The 18776-nt window shown below is 40.5% G+C and overlaps 1 protein-coding gene across 3 annotated transcripts in view; it reads left to right on the forward strand.

Annotated features, from left to right (window-relative positions):
- The first annotated feature begins 2783 nt into the window (after positions 1-2783).
- Positions 2784-18776, forward strand: part of disc1 (DISC1 scaffold protein) — a 47097-nt gene continuing 31104 nt past the window's right edge. The window contains exons 1-7 of one of the 3 annotated variants that reach the window (XM_005473924.3): positions 2784-3414; positions 6810-7678; positions 9400-9469; positions 11016-11172; positions 11752-11848; positions 12262-12494; positions 17047-17101. In XM_005473924.3, the coding sequence (XP_005473981.1) occupies positions 3345-3414; positions 6810-7678; positions 9400-9469; positions 11016-11172; positions 11752-11848; positions 12262-12494; positions 17047-17101 (1551 nt within the window). In that variant the 5' untranslated portion in view covers positions 2784-3344. Of the gene's footprint in view, positions 3415-4545; positions 4699-6809; positions 7679-9399; positions 9470-11015; positions 11173-11751; positions 11849-12261; positions 12495-17046; positions 17102-18776 lie in introns of those variants that run through there. The other 2 variants (XR_003213475.1, XM_019366914.2) reach the window with 2 other exon arrangements.

Here is an 18776-nt window from a genome sequence, read left to right on the forward strand (position 1 = left end):
GCGGCTTTGAAAATATGTGTTCATTTTCTCTCTCACTCTGCCCTTCCCTCTCTCTATCACACACAGATAATCTAAGGTAGACCCATTGGCTGTCTGCGCTCTCTGCATTCAGTGTGGAGGAGGAACATGTGACCTTTGCACATTGCACACCCCTATTCTCCAGCAGACACACACACACATACTCACAAACAACCCCTTGTCCTAGATTTGGAACGAGAGGAGGAATATTCCTGGTAGAGTGCTGATATCATGCTTCACCTCATGGTGTTTGTTATTGTACGGTGACAAATGAGCCTCCATGCTAAGAAAATAATGATAGCATAGTCTGTCGTTGAAAATAGATGCCTTTATTCACGATGGGGCCAAAACAATTTTATTGCCAGATTTCACCTCAGAGGAAATGTTATTTTATGATTCACATTAGTCACCTTTAGGTCTGTATACATATCACATTTTGATCTCGCATATATTAGAAAAAAACAAAACTATGACAAATTATATTTTGTAAAAACAATTTAGGCTATTTGTAATTAAGTAACTATTTTGTATTGATATGAACTAGATCATTTTGATGTGGTATAAGTTTGTCCCTTTTTATGACTGTAATAGAGAGAGTCCAAATAATTTAGGTCTGCCATCTGCTGGGCAATTTCAGAACTATGTATGCAAACAGATACATGTAGAGAGAAAATAAAGTTTTGGCCTCCTTTTACACTCCAAAGCCAAGCCATCCATTTACAAAGGAGATGATCAGCAGCCAGAGGTTAAAGAGGGGGTTAAAGGTGGGACCGGAAATTATAGCAGGCGATGATAAGGGGGCCTAACTCCCCATTTTCCTGTAGAAATAAAGGTCCTCTGCTTCACTGTGAATATATAACTATCTAAATATAAATAATACTACATGCAGTGAATGTTTGACTGCATGGGTATTTGTATGAACCTCAGTCCGCTACTTACTATTCCTAACTGCTTTACTTTGTACAACTATAACTATAATATATCACAGTGGTTCCATCTTGTGCTTAAGTCCAGCTATTATATTATTACTGGGTTACTACGTCTCCTCCTAATTTGTGCAACAGGCAACTACGTCTCCTACTGTATGTAGTTATTACATAGGAGGCCTGTGCACATTATAATCAGTGCAACGCACTGAATTTTTTAAGTTATTTTTTTTTTAACCTAAAATGGTTGTTCGGACTTTAGCGCCCCATTTATATAAATAAACAAATGAATAAATAAATCCTGGAACAACTCTAATCCAGAGATTTGCTGTAAGTCTACTATCTGGACTATGGCAGACCAGAAACCACTCTTAACATCTTTGTCAGTAAGTGCTATAAAACTTACAATGATTCAGACCTTTGGCTGGGATCAAATGACTACTCTCGTGGTCATGCTTAAAAACTTCCTGGTTCCATATAAAGGAGAAAGTCAAAAAACTGGCATGGGCTTTTTTATTAGGAGAAAAGAATGCTGTGAAATCCACAATTAGACTATTTAAATGTGATACTATATATTTGTGTATACAGTGACATAAAATCTATTTATATGATGCATCAAATGAATATTTTGTGAATACGACTAAATCAGGAAACACGTAGCATATGGTTGTGGTTATGTATGAAATCAAAGTTGGATGTAAACGTGTAAAGGTTTGATGTAAAAGTAAAAACGTGTACACACACTTTTGGGAAATGTAAAGAAAAAAAGTTGCTTCTTAACTTATTGTAGTTGATAAACTAATATATTATATCTGTGTGAAGTCTGACATCTGCTGGTCAAAGTCAGCAACACAGCTACGGCACTGTAAAAATGCATTTGATGGATGCATTGAATGCATAGCTGATGAAGGGAAAGAGCAAGCTAAACCTAACAGAGCAGGAACTAATGTGCTATTAGTCAACAACTACGTGTTTATCCTTTGATTAATTCATCTTTTATCCTTGCAATCACTCTTTTCCTGACTGCTTAATTATTTCATAAATGCCCTCATACATAGAACAGATGTGATTACATCATTTTTATACGTTTCATCTGCTCCCTCATAGACACCGTGTGTAATTTTAGCATCTTCTTTCTGGGTTTTTCACATAATATGGTGTTTCTTATGTCTTAAAACAAGTCATCACAAATGTGCCCTGTCCTTTTAGATGCAGTGGCACAGAGGTAAGCCAAAAACTAAAACTTGAGAGGTTAGTCAAAGGGCTTCTCCTGGAAACCAGCCAGCCTGTGGGGCAGTGCGCTGATGTCAAAAATGCATTAAGGGCCTCTAATCTTTAACAGAGAGCAGGTGATGGCACTCTGCATGCCAGGCGACGTGTTTCATCCCTGCTCTTACCCTAGCTGCGTGTAAGTCCTGCATTCTGTCTGTAGAACAGAGCTTTTTGTCTCTGAGTATTGTTCATGAGCCAGGCGAGCTGAATGAAAGGAGAACTGGGATGAGTGGTGTGTGAAGGGGTGGATGAAAAGACTGCGCTATGTGAGGTCTAGGGTTTGGTGCTCACTGCCGAAAGAAAGAAACACATTAAGATGTGTAAGGGAGTAAAGACCTGCTATACTGTGATTTAAATGACTGAATCACACGCTTCCTGTGTGTATAAATTTGAACTTAATAGTATTTGTGACTTAATAGTAGAGAGGTGTTTTTTCCCCCCATAAATTTCCTCCACAATCTTCAGTGACACTAAAATACAGCACATATAAACATAAAGATAAACAACAGCGTTGTTTAATCCGGTTCCGTGTCCGCTGCTACTTCCACAGTGTGCCCGCTGTGGTTATGAGGCGGTCTGAAGGAGTCTGGAGTCAAATTCCTGAACACGTAAGAGCTCCAACGCGACGCATGACGCAAGGGCGCAGCGACTAACGGATTACTGATCAACTGATCGATGTGTCGACTAACAGACAGATTTGCCTGGGCTCTGTACTTCTGCCACTGCACACCACCGCTGGTTGTGTTTTCCATACTTTTCCCACAAGGAACAGCACGACGTGAAGTCCATCTTCTTTCTCCAGACCGTCAGTTCAGGCGCAGCGGGACCCACTTTTTTCCAACAGGGGGGAGAAATGTAAGAATCTGATGTACCATAAATGTTTGTGTCAAGAAATTTTCATCAGGGACAAAACAGCGCGCTGGGAAGCCGTTTTCACCCGTCACTCACTGTGTGCAGTGAAAATATAGCAGCCCGGGTTCACTTTTCCATAACGGAAATGAGATCAGTCCCTTTGCCTGGCTCCACTTCTTCTAAAACATGGTCGATGTAACTCTATGCAGGCTTGTGCCACCGGGGTCTGACTTTCTTTGACTTTTCAACACAAACAGCCTTTTTTTTAATGGAAAAATGTTCGCTGGACTGATGGGACTGGAATGCCACAGCAACTCTCTACTTCACCGCCGCGAAGCCATTCAAGGTAAAACACAAGATTTTTAACTATCAGCTGATGTTCTCACACTAACACTGGTCTTTTACAGGATATATATACCCCCCAGGAACTACATACAACTTTAATACACCGAAATTGGATAAAATAGTAATATTAGGATGTACTAAGCCGGCAGTTTTTAGGGAGGGATAATCATCAGATGATTAAACAAAAGCAGAACAGCCGCAGTGAAGACTCATAGCCTGTTTAATAATGCATTGCCCGGAATGTGTATGAAAGTTCACAGTTCCCTGGATCATAAAGGTTTAAAGTCTCCCTACCAGTCACTCTTGGATGAGTAATGATAGATGATGAGTTGGAAATGATTAAATACTTAAATAATATGTTCCTCACCTCTTTAGACAAAGTAGAGAAGCATTTTCCTGGATATTGTCTCTATTTGGGTCTTTTAACATGTTTTACACAAATAAAATGGGCTTAACTAATAAATAGAAATGTGATCCAAGTCTGTTCATGCAGGATGCCGGTAATCAGACCTCCATTAGACCCATTTATCAGACTGTTATGATCTCGCTACATGCAACAGGGTAACTGCTGCAGTTAAAAGGCTGCTAGATGTGGCAAACCTTAGATAAAAATCTATTTCCCAAAGTGCTTTCGAAACAGCTTCTGCTGTGAGTAGATTTTTCCCTGGTCTCTGGTTTCTGTTGTGTGACATTTTTGAATGAATCTAATCTACAAAAAATATCAAAATGTCTATTAAAGAGTACGTGCAGTGTGTAAATGAATCTCTATAACACAGACTCAACTGATCCTCATGTGATTACAGTCTGACAAGAGCATAGCAGAGACGCAATCCTTGGAATATCCCCACCCTTTAACCTACCGTGCAAAATGGAGAGATAAGGGCCAAGATTTAGGACCAAAGATAGGACTTGGCATTGGAGCATACTGTATTGTTGGGTTTTCATCCACTTATGTAGTCATTTCTTTAGTAAGATGAATAGATATCACTGCTAACTTTCACTTCCCCTTTTTGTGACGCTCTGTTTGGTCACAAGTGGCGAGGTTTCGCACATCTGCCGAGCAGTGCTGCTTCTCAGGAGGTTGCTGACATGCAGATCCGCTTGTGTGTGTGTGTGTTGTGTGTGTGTGTGTGTGTCAGAGGGTGCTGAGCTTGTTCCTCAAATGTTTGTGTTTTTATGAGATCCCCTGCATTCCTCTCTGTCTTTGGCTCAAGCACTTTCAGTGCCCAACTGGATGCAGTGTTTAACCTAAGGGTGCTGAGGAGGGCCTCTTTAATCTCCAAAGGTAAATAATCTCGCCTCTTCTGGCTGACATGCTTCTTTTTCTCAGGCTCTCTGCACAGTTTCTTCAGCACTGATAACATGCTACAGTGAGAATGCTGTCATTGTGGCAGAGGGACTGTTTTATCTTTGGTGTTGAACCACAGAACGTCACTGCTTGCTTGTTTGTATTTTCTGCCTGAATTCCTGGCGAACTATTTTAGCTCAAAGCCCGACAGGAAGTAGAAAATACCTCTGAGGGGGTTCAGCCAAAAAATAGATGCCCCTCTGACACACACACAAGCCAGCAGACACAAAACAATAGGCCCCGAGGCATTTCCTTCCCCTTAAACCGGGAAGAGCTCTCTTTGTGTAATCGAAGTATGGCGAGGATACAGTAACGTCCCTCTTCTTTTGACTGCTTAGTTCTTGATAGAAGGCTTAGTATAACATCTAGCCACACCAGATGGTAGACAGTGTGCGGTTGTAGCTGTAACCCACAGATAGTGTTGGGTTTCTTACATCAGTTATGGACCAGTGGCCACGTCTGCAAGGACCCTCTAATGGACCTGTGTGTAACCCAAGCTTCGGTCCCAGTGGACAGAAAGCTCTAAGTGGCACACACACACACGCACAAACAGAAAAACACTGTGTCTACAATGGGAGCATCCCTGTGTTACTCTCACTTGAAATACTGCTATCACTGGTCTCTATTTGAGTCTCTTACAGTCTCATGGGATAGTTTAGGAGTGGCATCGTCGAGGTTACTGGGTGTTGGGAAGTGGGCTGTGGTTTGCTCATCGGTCATGCTTTGTTCAATGCCCCGCATTCCTGTCTTGATAATTGTGCTCCCACTGCAAAAAACACATTATTTGTAGAGGTTTACAGTTGTGTAAGATGTTGTTTTTATGTGTTTGTTTGCGTTTTCTACTTTTGGATTTGTTTTTATCGTAGTTAAAGCGTTTAACAGGCTTTTACACTGACAATAGTACAACTGATCCCAGTGTTTTCAGCACTGTCAGTGTGCCTCTGTGTGACTTCAGTGTTCGTGAGTGGGAGGAGAAAGCAAGAGCCAGAAGTGAAAGAAGGAGCAGCGCAGCTGTACACAAAGGGGCTGTTGATCCCCAGCGTTTGAGCGCGCCTCCTCGTCTGAATCCTAAACATGATATGTATTAATCACGTGGCCCTGCAGCAGGTGTCTGACTCCCATCACAATCTGGTCTTTATCATTACGCTCCACTTTCAGACCAAACGCTGTTTGCATGCATGTTTGTATCACTTCTTGATACTAAGATTGGCAGTGTCTGTGCTTCACAAGCTATTTCGGTTACGCCCCCTTTACAAAAAACATGGATTTCGTAATAACTGAAAAGTTTTGAGACAAGCCACCTCTTCTGTGAGTGCAGTCCAAGTGGGTTTGATAAAGCGAGGCTAATCAGTATTGTTTTAAACAAAGGTGTTTTCCACATCCTTCAGTTCATTGCTTTGGCTGGAAGACTCACAGGTTTTAGCACCCCGTCAGAAATAGATCTCAGTTAAACTCTATCAGCCTTATTGCTTTAAGAAAAAGAGAGAAGCTGAATGGTTATAAAAACAATAGCATCATCAGTGCCGGTTTGTTAGTGGACCAACATGAATCAGACATTGCCTGTGTGCCCTTTGCCCTATATTTCAGTGAAATAGACCGATTTAAGGCTCCAGATCCAGGTGTGAGCCCCCTGCTATGCTTTGAGAACCTGCCCTCTGAAGAATTTTGCTATTTGCAAAAATAAAAAAATGCAAATCTAACCTCAGAATATATTGTTCATGCATCTGGTATCCCACAGAGAGGAATGTCTTAACTTATAAATGACTGTGCAGCTTTGGTATTTCCCAACAGCTGGAGCAGAACCCTGGGAAATGTCACACATCTGCCCAACTTTTTTAATTCAGTCCATTAGGCACTATCTTTAAAGAACAAGGTCATTTTGCTGGATCACAGCTGCTTCGGGTACTTGTGTAATTAGCACATGTAGCATTACATCTTCCTGCTGTAGCTGATGATTACATGGTTAATCCTACCAGTTCTATGAGGTCATGCGTTATCTTCCTCATGGCCATGTTGTCAAGCTTAATGGTTAATCTCTGCATCGACAGGTGGCAGAGCATCAGGGACAGCTGGCAGCTCCAGCCGTAAGAGGCTCCACCGAAGACCAGGGTACATGAGAGGAGAGCAGTGCAGACTGCAGAGCGCCACTCAGGAAGAGGAGGAGGATGTTGGGACAGCCACTTTTATTACCAATGGAAAATCAGGATGTGACGCTGATATAGATGATGCAACTAATGCTCAAAGGCCAAGTCCAGCTGCTGCAGACAGTGTGTCTTTAATAAATCATCAACAGCCTGATAAACACACGTGTAGCTCCTGGAAGACTCAGAGCTTTGTCTGCTCTGTTACCCACCCTCCTTCCCCTGTGAACTGCAATTCTAAGAGTACATCCAGCCATCTGGGCCAGTCCTCACTGCCCCACAATGAACTCAGGTTAAGTTCGAGCCTGGACACTCATTCAGAGCCAGAGGACTCTTTTAACTCCAGCTTCAGTTTCATCCAACAGTCACTTACCTCCAGCCAGAAAACAACCGCCACACCCACACAAGAACAAGAACTAAGTTCATCAACAAAAGCATCTGACCTGCCTCAGACAAAACCTGAAACCTTACCTGTCGAGCACAATTTCCCTAAGCAGTCGTCTCCTGCTCAAACACTACCTGGAGGAAAGTTTTGGCGAGAATGCCTGTTTGCCGCCCACGTAGAAAGATCCCACGTGCCCGACTGTGAGGCCCAGTCTGTTGATATAGAGGTCACCTCCTCACTCTCCCTGGACTCGGACAGTACCTCCGCCTCCTCTGTCACCTCAGGCTACGAGAGCGCTACACCTGCCTTGGAGCAAGGCTGGGACAACCTGCTGAAGAAGTACGAGGGCGTGCTGCAAGACTGCCTCCAAAACAACCGCACTCACACCAAGGTGGGCATGACAGACTCATGAAATTCACATATCAGTCATTTAAATTAATCTCCCAACAAGGTCTAGAGCAGCGATGTCAAACTCATTTAACACTGTGGGCCACATACAGCCCACTTTGATTTTAAGTGTGGCGGCAAACTAGTGAAACTCCACTTTCTGTCTGTGTAAAGTTTAACTAAACATTTTTCCCAGCAACATCTTAATATAAGAAGAAATTTCAACAGTATGTCTGTTCTATATGATAAATATGTAAAATAACAGAAAAAGTTCTGGTACCCCTCACTGTCCTATATTTATAATAATGTTCTTTTATTTCTATAGTAGAAATTTTCTATGATGGACATAGTCGATACAGGAACTTCTCTGTCATTTAATTGTTTTTCTGTTATTTCTGACTATTTGGTGTAGTATAGATTGCAATGGGGGGTGGTCTTGGTCAATGGAAAAAGCTGTAAAACTTAGGAAAATACAGTGAAAAGTTCAAAATCTATTCAGTCCTTGACATTTTCCAAATTCTTCCAGTGGGCCAGATTGGAGTTTTTGCCGGGCCTTAGGTTTGACACCATGGTCTACAGTCAAGATGAGACTAAACTACAGAGAGATGAATACTATATTAAATCAGGAAACCCGTATTTGCTTTCCTTACTAGTTCCAGCTCATACCTTGTTGGTAGATATGAAACTACAGCTAGCAGCTACTTAGCTTAGCAAAAAAAAGGGGAAAGAGTTAGCGTTGTTTTGAGTTAGTTGAGTAACTGTGAAACTCACTAATCATCTGTTTAATCTATACTAAGTATCAGAACTAAGTAGCGCTTTAAGACCTGGTTGAGACCTGGTTAAGTATGTGTCTTTTTGTTTACACTTATTTTAGACGTTCAAGCTAACCAGCTAGCTTTTTCTGCAGAACATTGTACTTACAGACTCATCAGAGTGATGCTATATTGATGCTTTCTTATTTTATTAAGAAAGGCAAAAGCGAGTAGGTTTAGATTTTTCTGAAAGAGAAAACTAATGAAGTAATGTTAATGCTTGTTAGTTATCCAGCATAAATCTACAGCTCCATGTCTAAGCATTCAACTCACCTACTTAACAAAATTTTTGGTTAACACTTTGTAATACTGCACGGACATAATTCCCCTGTAATTAAATGAAATTTAAATATAGTTTATTTGAAAAATACAAAGTCATTAAATTTACAAGGAAATACTTAAAGATAGGTACACTAGAATAAGGGAGTAAAAGGGAATAACTGTAGGTATTTTACAGAAAAGAAGATAAATTATTCTGTAATTAATATTAAGTACTACCTAAGTACTTTTAATTAGTGCATAATTTATGCATTTTGCAAGAAATTAGAAATAATTGCATTGTGAGTATTTTACAAAAAAGCAAACAATATTTCCCTATCTTACATTCTAAGCTTGAAAGTGATAAAAATGATAAAAACAGATTTGAAACATTTTTCAGTATTTGCTTTAGTGTTTTACATCTCATCGAATCTTTCAGGTCCTCATCAAAAAAAATTAAAGTCAAAGTAAAACGCTGAAGTACTGTAGTCAAGTTATTGTTAACGCCCTTTCCTCAGCTTGCTGACCCAGTATCACTTTGACCTGACAGTCATTGCACCCACCTTTTTTTTGCATGTATTGACTCTTTAAAAGGCGATGAACTCTGGAGTTACTGTTGTGTAACCTGTTCTGTCTTCTGTTTGCTGTCTCTCAGATTGAATCCATGATGTTGAAGCTGCAGAGGCTCCAGCAGAAAGCAATTCTGGACGACGATTATGACGCAGGTAAACCAGTTTAGCCATTTCAGTTAAGGTTGACAAGATAAAGTCTTTATGAATGATTTGATAAGATTCTATTTATCTTTTTACTATTTGTTTTTAAGAAGTTAAAGTTTTATATTACTAAACATAATAACTTAAAGTTATAGAAAAGCGCACTGTTCAAAGTGAAAATATTCTGACTCCGTGACCAGAAAGCCACAGGAGCTTAACACGTGTTGTCCTTCTAACTCATGAGTGAGCTCTCACTCACATGTTTGGATGACATCATTTATCACTTTGATGTCAGCCTCTTTATTAAATTTCTTGCTAATTTGCTGTTCACCATACTGACATGACCTGTTTGAAAGAACATGTGAGAGATGAGGCACAGAGCTTTTTAGCGCTGACTGTTTCGTACATACCTCCGAAAACTTTACATGGTTGACTTACCTTTTTTTTTATCCTGTAATGGTAGTAACTAGAAAATCTTCAATTTATGTGGTTTAAAACAGAAAGTAGCACAGTTATTACGTCGACCCAAATGAAAATAAAGGGTATTTACAGTGAAATAAGGGAAGGTTTTACAGAAAAGTTTACAGGAAGGGGTTCCACGTGATTATTGCAACGAAACAACAAAGCCTCAAACCTAACAAATATCATTTGTACTTGTACCTGACCTAGATATTGCAAAAAAATATAAACAATCAAACCAAAAACTGCATTTTAACCCATTTCTTTTATTTTGTGATAGAACAAATACATAAGATACATCTGCTTCTGTGGTTAACACATTTGCATTACACACAGAAGATCCCTGGTTTGATACCAGGAGACAGAAATCCCTGGGAGGGTTTTGTCAAGAAAGGCATCCAGCCTAAAAACCCACCATATTAAAACCATGTGTGTCTATCTGCATGTGGTGACCCCTGTGAATAAGGGAGAAGCTTAAAAAAAGGTTTAAATACACATGTTTCTGAATCCTGTAGATCTGTTCGAACGTGCTTATTATTTGGGTCAGTGTTGTTTGCCTTGGCTGGTGTTCTCCTCGTCTATTCATTCTCTGACTTATATGTTTAGTTTTCTGTTTTTCCACTTACACAGTGTTGGATTAAATAGCTGATGAGATGGGCTCTGTAAATTCTGTCTGTGTATGTTGTGCCTCGCCTCTGTCACTGCGCCCCAGGGCAGCTGTGGCTACAATGTAGCTTGCCATTACCAGTGTGTGAATGTGTGTGTGAATGGGTGGATGACTGAATGTAGTGTAAAGCGCTTTGGGGTCCTTAGGGACTAAGTAAAGCGCTATACAAATACAGGCCATTTTAATTTAGCTATGAACCCGCCAGACTGGGATAATTCTAGTTTTAGGGTCATATGTGTTTAAAGAACCAAGAAATGCAGATTTTTATTCAGGATTCATAAATACAGCAAGTTCAGAACTGTTGTCAGAAATGTGCCCCCTTTAAATGACTTCTAGTAAAGGGCTAGAACACAACACCACTTGCTGATAACTGGACTCCTCTAGCTGATGTTTTCTGCATGTTATTGAGCATGTGTGTATGTGTGTTCACAGCTGAGCGCTTTGGGAAAAAGTTAGAGGAGCTGTCTAGAGAACGAAGCACTCTGAAGCTGGGTTTACCCTCCCAACAGCCCAGTGTGGCGTTGTTCCTGGAGAGGCTCAGACAGGCGGTGGACAGCGCCCTCCAGAGGGCAGACTGCAGTCAGCACAGGTCAGTGCTGGTTTGATCATGTTAACTGAAACACTATATTTAAAACTTTAACTGCATACAGTATATAAGTGGAATATGATATGAAATGTGGTTACACTGAAAATTACTTTTCCTGTTTTGTTTAGGACCTCATTTTATATTGTGTGTCACTTAAAAAACAGATCTACTTTTATTGCAATAAACTCCCTTTGTTCAGGATATAATGGGGTTTATTTGAGTTCATAAGCTCATTCACTCTCTTTTGTTGCAATATTGTAGCACAGATCAAAGAGGGAGAGCTCTCCAAAATAGCTCTCGCGACAGGAAGGAAATCAGGTGGGGCCTCTTCAGAGAGTATCCCAAACAAATATAAGCAAAAGGATTTTAGGTCACCTCAGATAAACAGTAGATTTTCCACTGTCACAGAGTTATTTGATGAGAATCAGTGGGAAAAAGTGATTACGCATAACCATACTGTATGTTACCCATCTTCAGCTCTCTTTAGCTTTCTCTTACAGAGATTGAAAACAACATTAAATGTGGATTAACCTCCTGAAAATGTTAATCAAAGCTGTTGAAAATGGTGTCATTTTGTGGCAGAGAGTGTGCAGAGCCTGTTGCAGGGGAGCAATCCGGCTCATCACAGGGTCCACTGCAACGAAGAGAACGTCTGATACGAGAGAGACGGCTTGTCGAGGTAAATTCGGCTCACGTCGTTCCGCTTTGTACGTCAGGCTGGTCTGAGTTAGGCTCCTCTGAGAATTTAATAAAACAGCTTCTTTCCTTTCTCACAAAAGTGAATGAAATTTGTAAAATATGCATAGCTGTCAGCAGTATTTACACTGACAGTGAATGAGTGTGAACAAGATTAGCTAATCTCGCTGCTACTTTAATATCAAACAAACTATTGATTAACAATTCTGATAAAAGCTAATAACTCACCAGTCAAGTTTCTTTCTGTTTCAGATTAGGTATTTGAATTTTTCATTTAATCTGCTGGCTTGAAAAACTGAAGTACTACTTCACTGTTACTGATTACCTTCATAGAAACTATGTTATTTCTAACATACATGTAAAATGAATAAAATGAACATTGCTCCACCTCTGCAGGAGGAGATCGCAGAGCTGCAGCAGAGACTGGTGGAGCTGAAGGACCGGAGCCGGTGTCTGGAGCAGCAGATCCAGCAGGAAGAGCAGCAGGTGGAGGCTGAGGAGCTGGAGGGCTCCGTGCTGAGGAGCTGCAGCACGGCTCAGCTTCGCGACATGAGCCGAACCCTCCAGGACCTCGTCGCTTCTGAAAATCGCACACAAATCTCAGTCTCTCGTCCTCCCTCCATGCTCAGGTCAGCGCCATATATGTGATGATGTGACTTTTGTGACATGAAAGGCTGTGTTTGCATGAGCCAGAAAAAAAGGAAGTGGAAAAAGTGCAAGTGGAAAAATAGAGAACTAAACAGTTGTGTCTTTTTGAGCATATTTAATAATAATGCTTTCATCTTATCCGAGTGATTGCATGAAATAATTTCAAATTTAGAGCCTCCTTTAGCCTCCCTTACAAAGCTGCAGGTAATGAATGAATCAAATATGCTGTTCCCAGGAACAGAAATTTTACAGATGAGGATAAAATTATTTGCCTCTACCACAAATCTGTCATGCGCAATGACATGCTTTAACTCTGTATTCCTCAAAGCTTGCAAAAAGCAAGTTAAAAATGAGAGTTATCCCCCAATGTACACACAGTATATACATCTTCTCTGCCTCTGAAAAAGCACTGAGAAAGACCGGAACGAGAACTAGTCAGAGATGAGTCTAAAGAGCCCAGAACAGCTGCCATGCTGAAATGTGCTAAGGATAACCTAGAGAAAGATTATTCATACTGGAAGTGCATCCTTTGGTGAGATGAGATGAAACTAGAGCTCTTTGGTCACAGAGAGAAGGGAGAGGCGTATAACCCAAACAGCACCGTCCCCACAGTGAAACACAGTGGTGGGAGTGTTATGATGTGGGGATGATTCAACGTTTCTGGAACTGGTAATCTCCTCAAAAGCATTTCATCACTAGTAATTCTGTCCTCATCTGTATTTAGGGAAAAACTTCAAACGAGAGAATCAAAGCTTTCACTGCAGATCTTTGGACGTATTAAAGGCGTTTTGCTGTCCAGGATCTGCTTCTGCTGGGAAGCAGAATAGTTAAGAAAATGTGCAAATGTATGTGAAAAATGGAAATTGAGGTCTTGAGCATTGAGAAAACATTTTCACACCTTTTGAATTTTGCACGTCGGTATGACAGTTTCTCCTGTCGGTCGTTGGACTCTCAGTTTGATTGGTCGAGCCGGATCTAACACCTAAACTGTGAAAAGTGTCCGCTGATTGGGCCTTTACATGCATAACCTTTACTCACAACTAGTTTGAAGGTAACATAATTTGTGTTGTTGTGTTAATTTGATGTATTTCTACATACACATTTATATACAATAGAGGAATCGGCACAGCCTATGTCAGGGATGAGGAAAACAAGCCCTGAAGCTGAGCTCCATGACAGCATCCTCCATGACAGCCATTTGTTTATCCACTTTATGATGGTTTCCTCCTCTGACAGCAGGAGGACTGGAGTTTTAAACATAATTCTTTACTGTAAATGTAGAAGAAGTATTTTTGGTACCTGACACCAGCTTAATAGACAGGTAACATTTATCCAGTGCAGTCAAAAGGTTTTGTACTCTTTCATTTTTCATCAAAACTCCAGGAGATGCATCTCCTTATTTAATCCTACTCAAAATGTGCAATAAAAGCCAGATTTTGTATTTAATATTACTTTGATAAAAATATCAAAACATCAATTAATTTGGGCAAAATTAGCCACAGTAATGATAATTTAACCTTGTGCAAGATCTTGGTGTGGTTACTATGCATAAAGCATTTGTTTAGTACAGTCTGTCAGATGTGCTCACTTCTTATGCAGTGGTTAGTATTTGTATCTGTGCAATACCTGGAGTGGCCAGGTGGGGCTGCTGTAGAGCTGCAAATGCTGGTGACCATGCAACAGTCTGTCCATAGGGTTTTTTTTTTCTTTCCTCATGTTACATGCATTTAATTAGCCCATTTTGAAGTTGATGTGTCAGGGGCGATCTGCTGTTTCTAAGTCGTCGCCTCCCAGCTTCATCCATCCTCAGACAAAGTGGCACTTTGAATAAATCTTTCAGCAGAATTGTCAAAATCACACCATCACGTTTCAACCAAATCAACACCTCCAGTAACAGCACAGAAGACACCTAGCCTTGCATTTACATGAATCATTACCCTTTTTATCAGCTTACAGGCAAAATTGCTCACTTTGTTCGGTGATCGACAGGTCTGCCCATGCAGCACTGGATGCCTATTGTTCCTGGAGAGGTTCAGCTCATGTATTTCAGGTCTCTATAAACAAAAGCCACTGACAAATGGATGTAATGTAAAGCAGTTTGCAGCCCTTTAGGAGTAACTTGTTTCTTAGATTTAGAGAGGACAGCTACTTTCCCCCCTCTTATCCCACGTGCCTTCAGTCTTCTTCTCTCACACCTGCTTGAACCTGCTTTGAATTTTAATGGCTTTTTTCTTAGATGCTAATGATTACTTTGCATCATATCCTCTGAAGTTAATAGCTTGCAAGGGAGCACTGTGGAAAGCCTCTCCGTCTTGCCACTCGTTAGAAAGACATGTAAATTGTACTTATCGCCTTCTTGGCGGCGTGACCCACCACCACTGGCATAATTTGATATCTGGCTTATTCTCACCCCGGCTGAAACGCATTTATTCTTGTTGCTGATTGAAATTGCGACCTCAGATTGGATATTCAGCTGCACATCTGTGGGTGGCTTGCCACGGGTCACCGTGATGATTGTGTTGCAGTCCCCCTTTTCCAAACAACACAGGATATTTCTGTCTCGTATCAAGTTTTTTTCCACACGAATACTGAATTAAAGAAATCCACTCGGTGCTATAAGACTGATGTTCAGAGACAACATTTAACTCTGACTCGCTCTGAGCATCAGCTTGAATAACATGGAGTGGACATAATGATTTTTGTGAGACAATTGGGACTGTCTCAAGGTGACTGTACTGTGCATAATGGATTTTATGCTCCCTTTTCTCCATCTTGTAATTGATTTAGATCTGTCACCTAATAGTGTGACCTTAATGGGTTGTCCTGTTTTCCCTTATTGTCTGAAATATTGGGCTAGAGTTGAATCCAACAGGCCAGTTAAAGAAAAGGTTCAGGTTCAATCTTCTCTTTATTTTGATGTAGTTTATTCCAAAAAATCGGCACACTCGCTCACAGCGTTTGTCTTTCTTACGCTAAAGTAAGCCACCCAGATGCAGACTCAAGCTTCACTGGTTACAGCATTTGATTTCAAATGCAAAATTTAAAGCTCATGTCCTCACAATGCAGGTCTCTTATGCTCATGTTTGCACACAGTATCAACTTATATGTATTTTTTACAACCAAAGATGAACAGTGTGCAAAGAACTTACTCTGTATGGAGATACCTGCAAGTCTTTTATCTTCTGTATGCCAAGATGTTTAGTATGAAGCTAAGAGAAGTAAGAAAGTCTTGAGCTAACCCACATAAACTTGAAAATTGGTGGTGTTGGTATGGACACCTTTATTCTTAAACACAGCCTGAGCTCTTAGGAAAACTTTCTTGTAACTTCTTTAAGTAGTCTTCAGGAATAGTTCTCCAAGCTTCTTCAGGGACATTCTACTTTGGATGTTGGCTGCCTTTTGTTTTGTTTTTTTGTAAAGATGATCCCACAACTCTTCATTAATGTTGAGGTCTGGGCTCTACGGAGGCCAATCCATGACTGATAGTGTTCCACTGTGTGTTTCTCTATCTAGGTATGTTTTTATTGCATTGGCAGTGCGTTTGGGATGATTGTCATGCTGAAAAATGAAGCTGTTGCCAATCAGACGCTTTCCAGATTACATGGTCGATCAAAATCTGATGGTACTAAATCTGATGGCGTTTATAATTCCATCCCCATCACCACTGGCTGAAATGTGGCCATAAACCATGACAGAGCCTCCACTGTGTTGTACAGCTGGCTTTAGACACTCACTGTTGTACCTCTCTCCTCACCTCCTTCGTATATGCTGATGAAGACCTGTTGCCAATGAAACTTTCTTCTTTAACTATCTAGATAGACAATTATATGTTTGTTTTCTCCTCGACTTGTCAAGGTTTTTAAGACACTGCACACTATGTCTGCACACTAAGTTTTTGGCTAATAGCTCTTTGTAAATCACCTTGTTGGTGCAACTATTCAGCTAAACAAATGATGCATTTTCATGACAGGCTGCTATATTATCATATGTGTAGAGTACAACACTGGTTCAGACCTTAAATTAGATTTATTTTTTTGTCCGTGAATGATTCATAGGTCGGTTTTAAGTGGCTTAACAAATAAAAAACTGTTCCTCTGAGAGTGGTCAGGTAAAAGGACTGGACTAGAAATGATAAAAATATGGCCAATGTCTAAAGAAAGACCTTGAAAGACCTTTAGAAAGCCAGGCGAATGATTCCTCAAGAGCACTTTAAAAGATTGCAATCTGAATAATTAGCTGCAAAATATAACATAATGTCTCATTTTTGTGCATGGCCGAACTGGTCATTGAATATTTGCTCCGATGCACTGGACAAACACTCAAGACTTTCCTTTAAAAAGTTATCCAAGGTTCAGTTTGATAGTTGTTAGTTTGCAAACCCTTAAGCGGTTAGCTGCCAGATGAGTAGAAGCTAAAAGAATAAAATAAAATAAAAATCTAGATTGGAACAGGAGATAACTCCTGATTTCATCTCCAAAATGAAAAAAATTACCTTTAGTCCTGCACTGTGACATTTATGTTTTTATTTTGCAGACTCCAGGAGCAGGAGCAGGCATTAAATCTGTCCATTAAGGAAGCCACTGCTAAGGTAAGCCACTGTTCCGCTGACTTGATTTATTCTATAACATCTCATTCTCCTCTCAGCATGTCGACGATGACTGAATGTGTGTGAATATCTAATAAGCAGTAAGTCAAAATACACATTATGTGTCTTGTGCGAGTTTCGGTGTTTTCAATATACGCACTAAATGTCAGTGTCTGTATTCATGAGCTTGTTTCTGTTTGACAAGGCAGTAAACTCTCCAGTTTTTTTGTTGTTTTTTGTAAGAGTCACAGGAGTTGTCATTTTGAATAAATCCTCCCTAAATTCTAAATCATTTGTAAAATTATTGCAACACCTGATGATTAAAAAAAGCTGTCCGATTTGCTTAAATGCACACTTTCAAAATCAACTGAATGAGTAAAACTTGGCTAACGTGGTGATTTGAAGCCCGTGTCCGTTGTTTGTGTGTATACCTGGGGTTTGCATGCTGCTGTGTAACTAGAATTCACTCATGCTTATCAAGGGTTTACTTTTCCTTTGTGCTCCCTGCACAAGGTGTAATCAGAAGACCATAAGAAGCAAAAACTTGATTTGGATGTAGCGGCGGTTCCTGTTAATGTTGAGATTTTGCACTGCTTCTGTGCTGCTGCTGCATTTGGATCTCTCTTGCACATATGCATCAGTACAGACGTCAAATGTGCCGTGAGAGCGGTCAGTGTCTGTCTCAAACTGACCTGAATTTTTCATGTCAAAGATGATCACTGGTGATGAGAACTGAGTCTCCAGCTACTGTAGGTCTCAGAGGCTCAACAGCAGTCTTAAGCAAATAGCCTCGGGTATGACTTTCAACATGGAGTTCATGTTGTTTAACTGTAACATCCTGAGGCATCTGCAACATTTAGCACAAACAACGTCAGCTTTAGTGTGTTTCAGTGTAGCACCGTGTGGGTTCTAAAAACCCTAATCCCCACATCTGTTTACCTGTAACTCCTCTCCTCTTCCCCAAAAAGCAATTCATCATTTGGGGTTGCGTTGCAGCGCGTGTTGTCAGATTGACACTTTTAGGGTGAGATCCAAACAATGAGCTCATCTATACCTTGCTAGTACTGGATGATGTTGGACATCCATTAGCCTTTATTCTTTGTGGCACAGATTCAACAAGCTGCTGGAAACATTTCTCTGAGATTTTGGTCCATATCGACATGACGGCATCACACAGTTGCTGCATATTTGTGGGCTGCACATCCACGATGTGATTCTCATGTTCCGCCACAACCCAGAAGTGCCCTACTGGATTGAGCTCTGGTGACTGTGGAGGGCATTGAGTACAGAGAACTCACTGCCATGTCCACGAAACCAGTTTAAGATGATGTGATCTTTGTCACATACGTTATTCTGCTGGAAGCAAGCATTAGAAGATGGACACACTGGTTATAAAAAGGTGAGCGTAGTCAGCAACAGTACATGCTCAGTTGGTAATAAGAGGACCAAACTGTGCTAAGAAAATATCCTCCATATTATTACACTTCACAACATCGATTTCCTGTTCTTAGCTGACCATTTCGTTCACCCAGTGGGATCTTCTGCTGTTGTTGCCCATATGCTTCAAGGTCAATGTGTTGTGTGTTCAGAGAGGCTCTTCTGTATACCTTTCTTTGTGACGAGTGGTTATCTAAGCTATGGTTGTCATCCTCTGTACTCTGGCATCAACAAGGCATAT

This window comes from Oreochromis niloticus, linkage group LG13, assembly GCF_001858045.2.
Source record: "Oreochromis niloticus isolate F11D_XX linkage group LG13, O_niloticus_UMD_NMBU, whole genome shotgun sequence".
Classification (NCBI taxonomy): Eukaryota; Metazoa; Chordata; class Actinopteri; order Cichliformes; family Cichlidae; genus Oreochromis; species Oreochromis niloticus.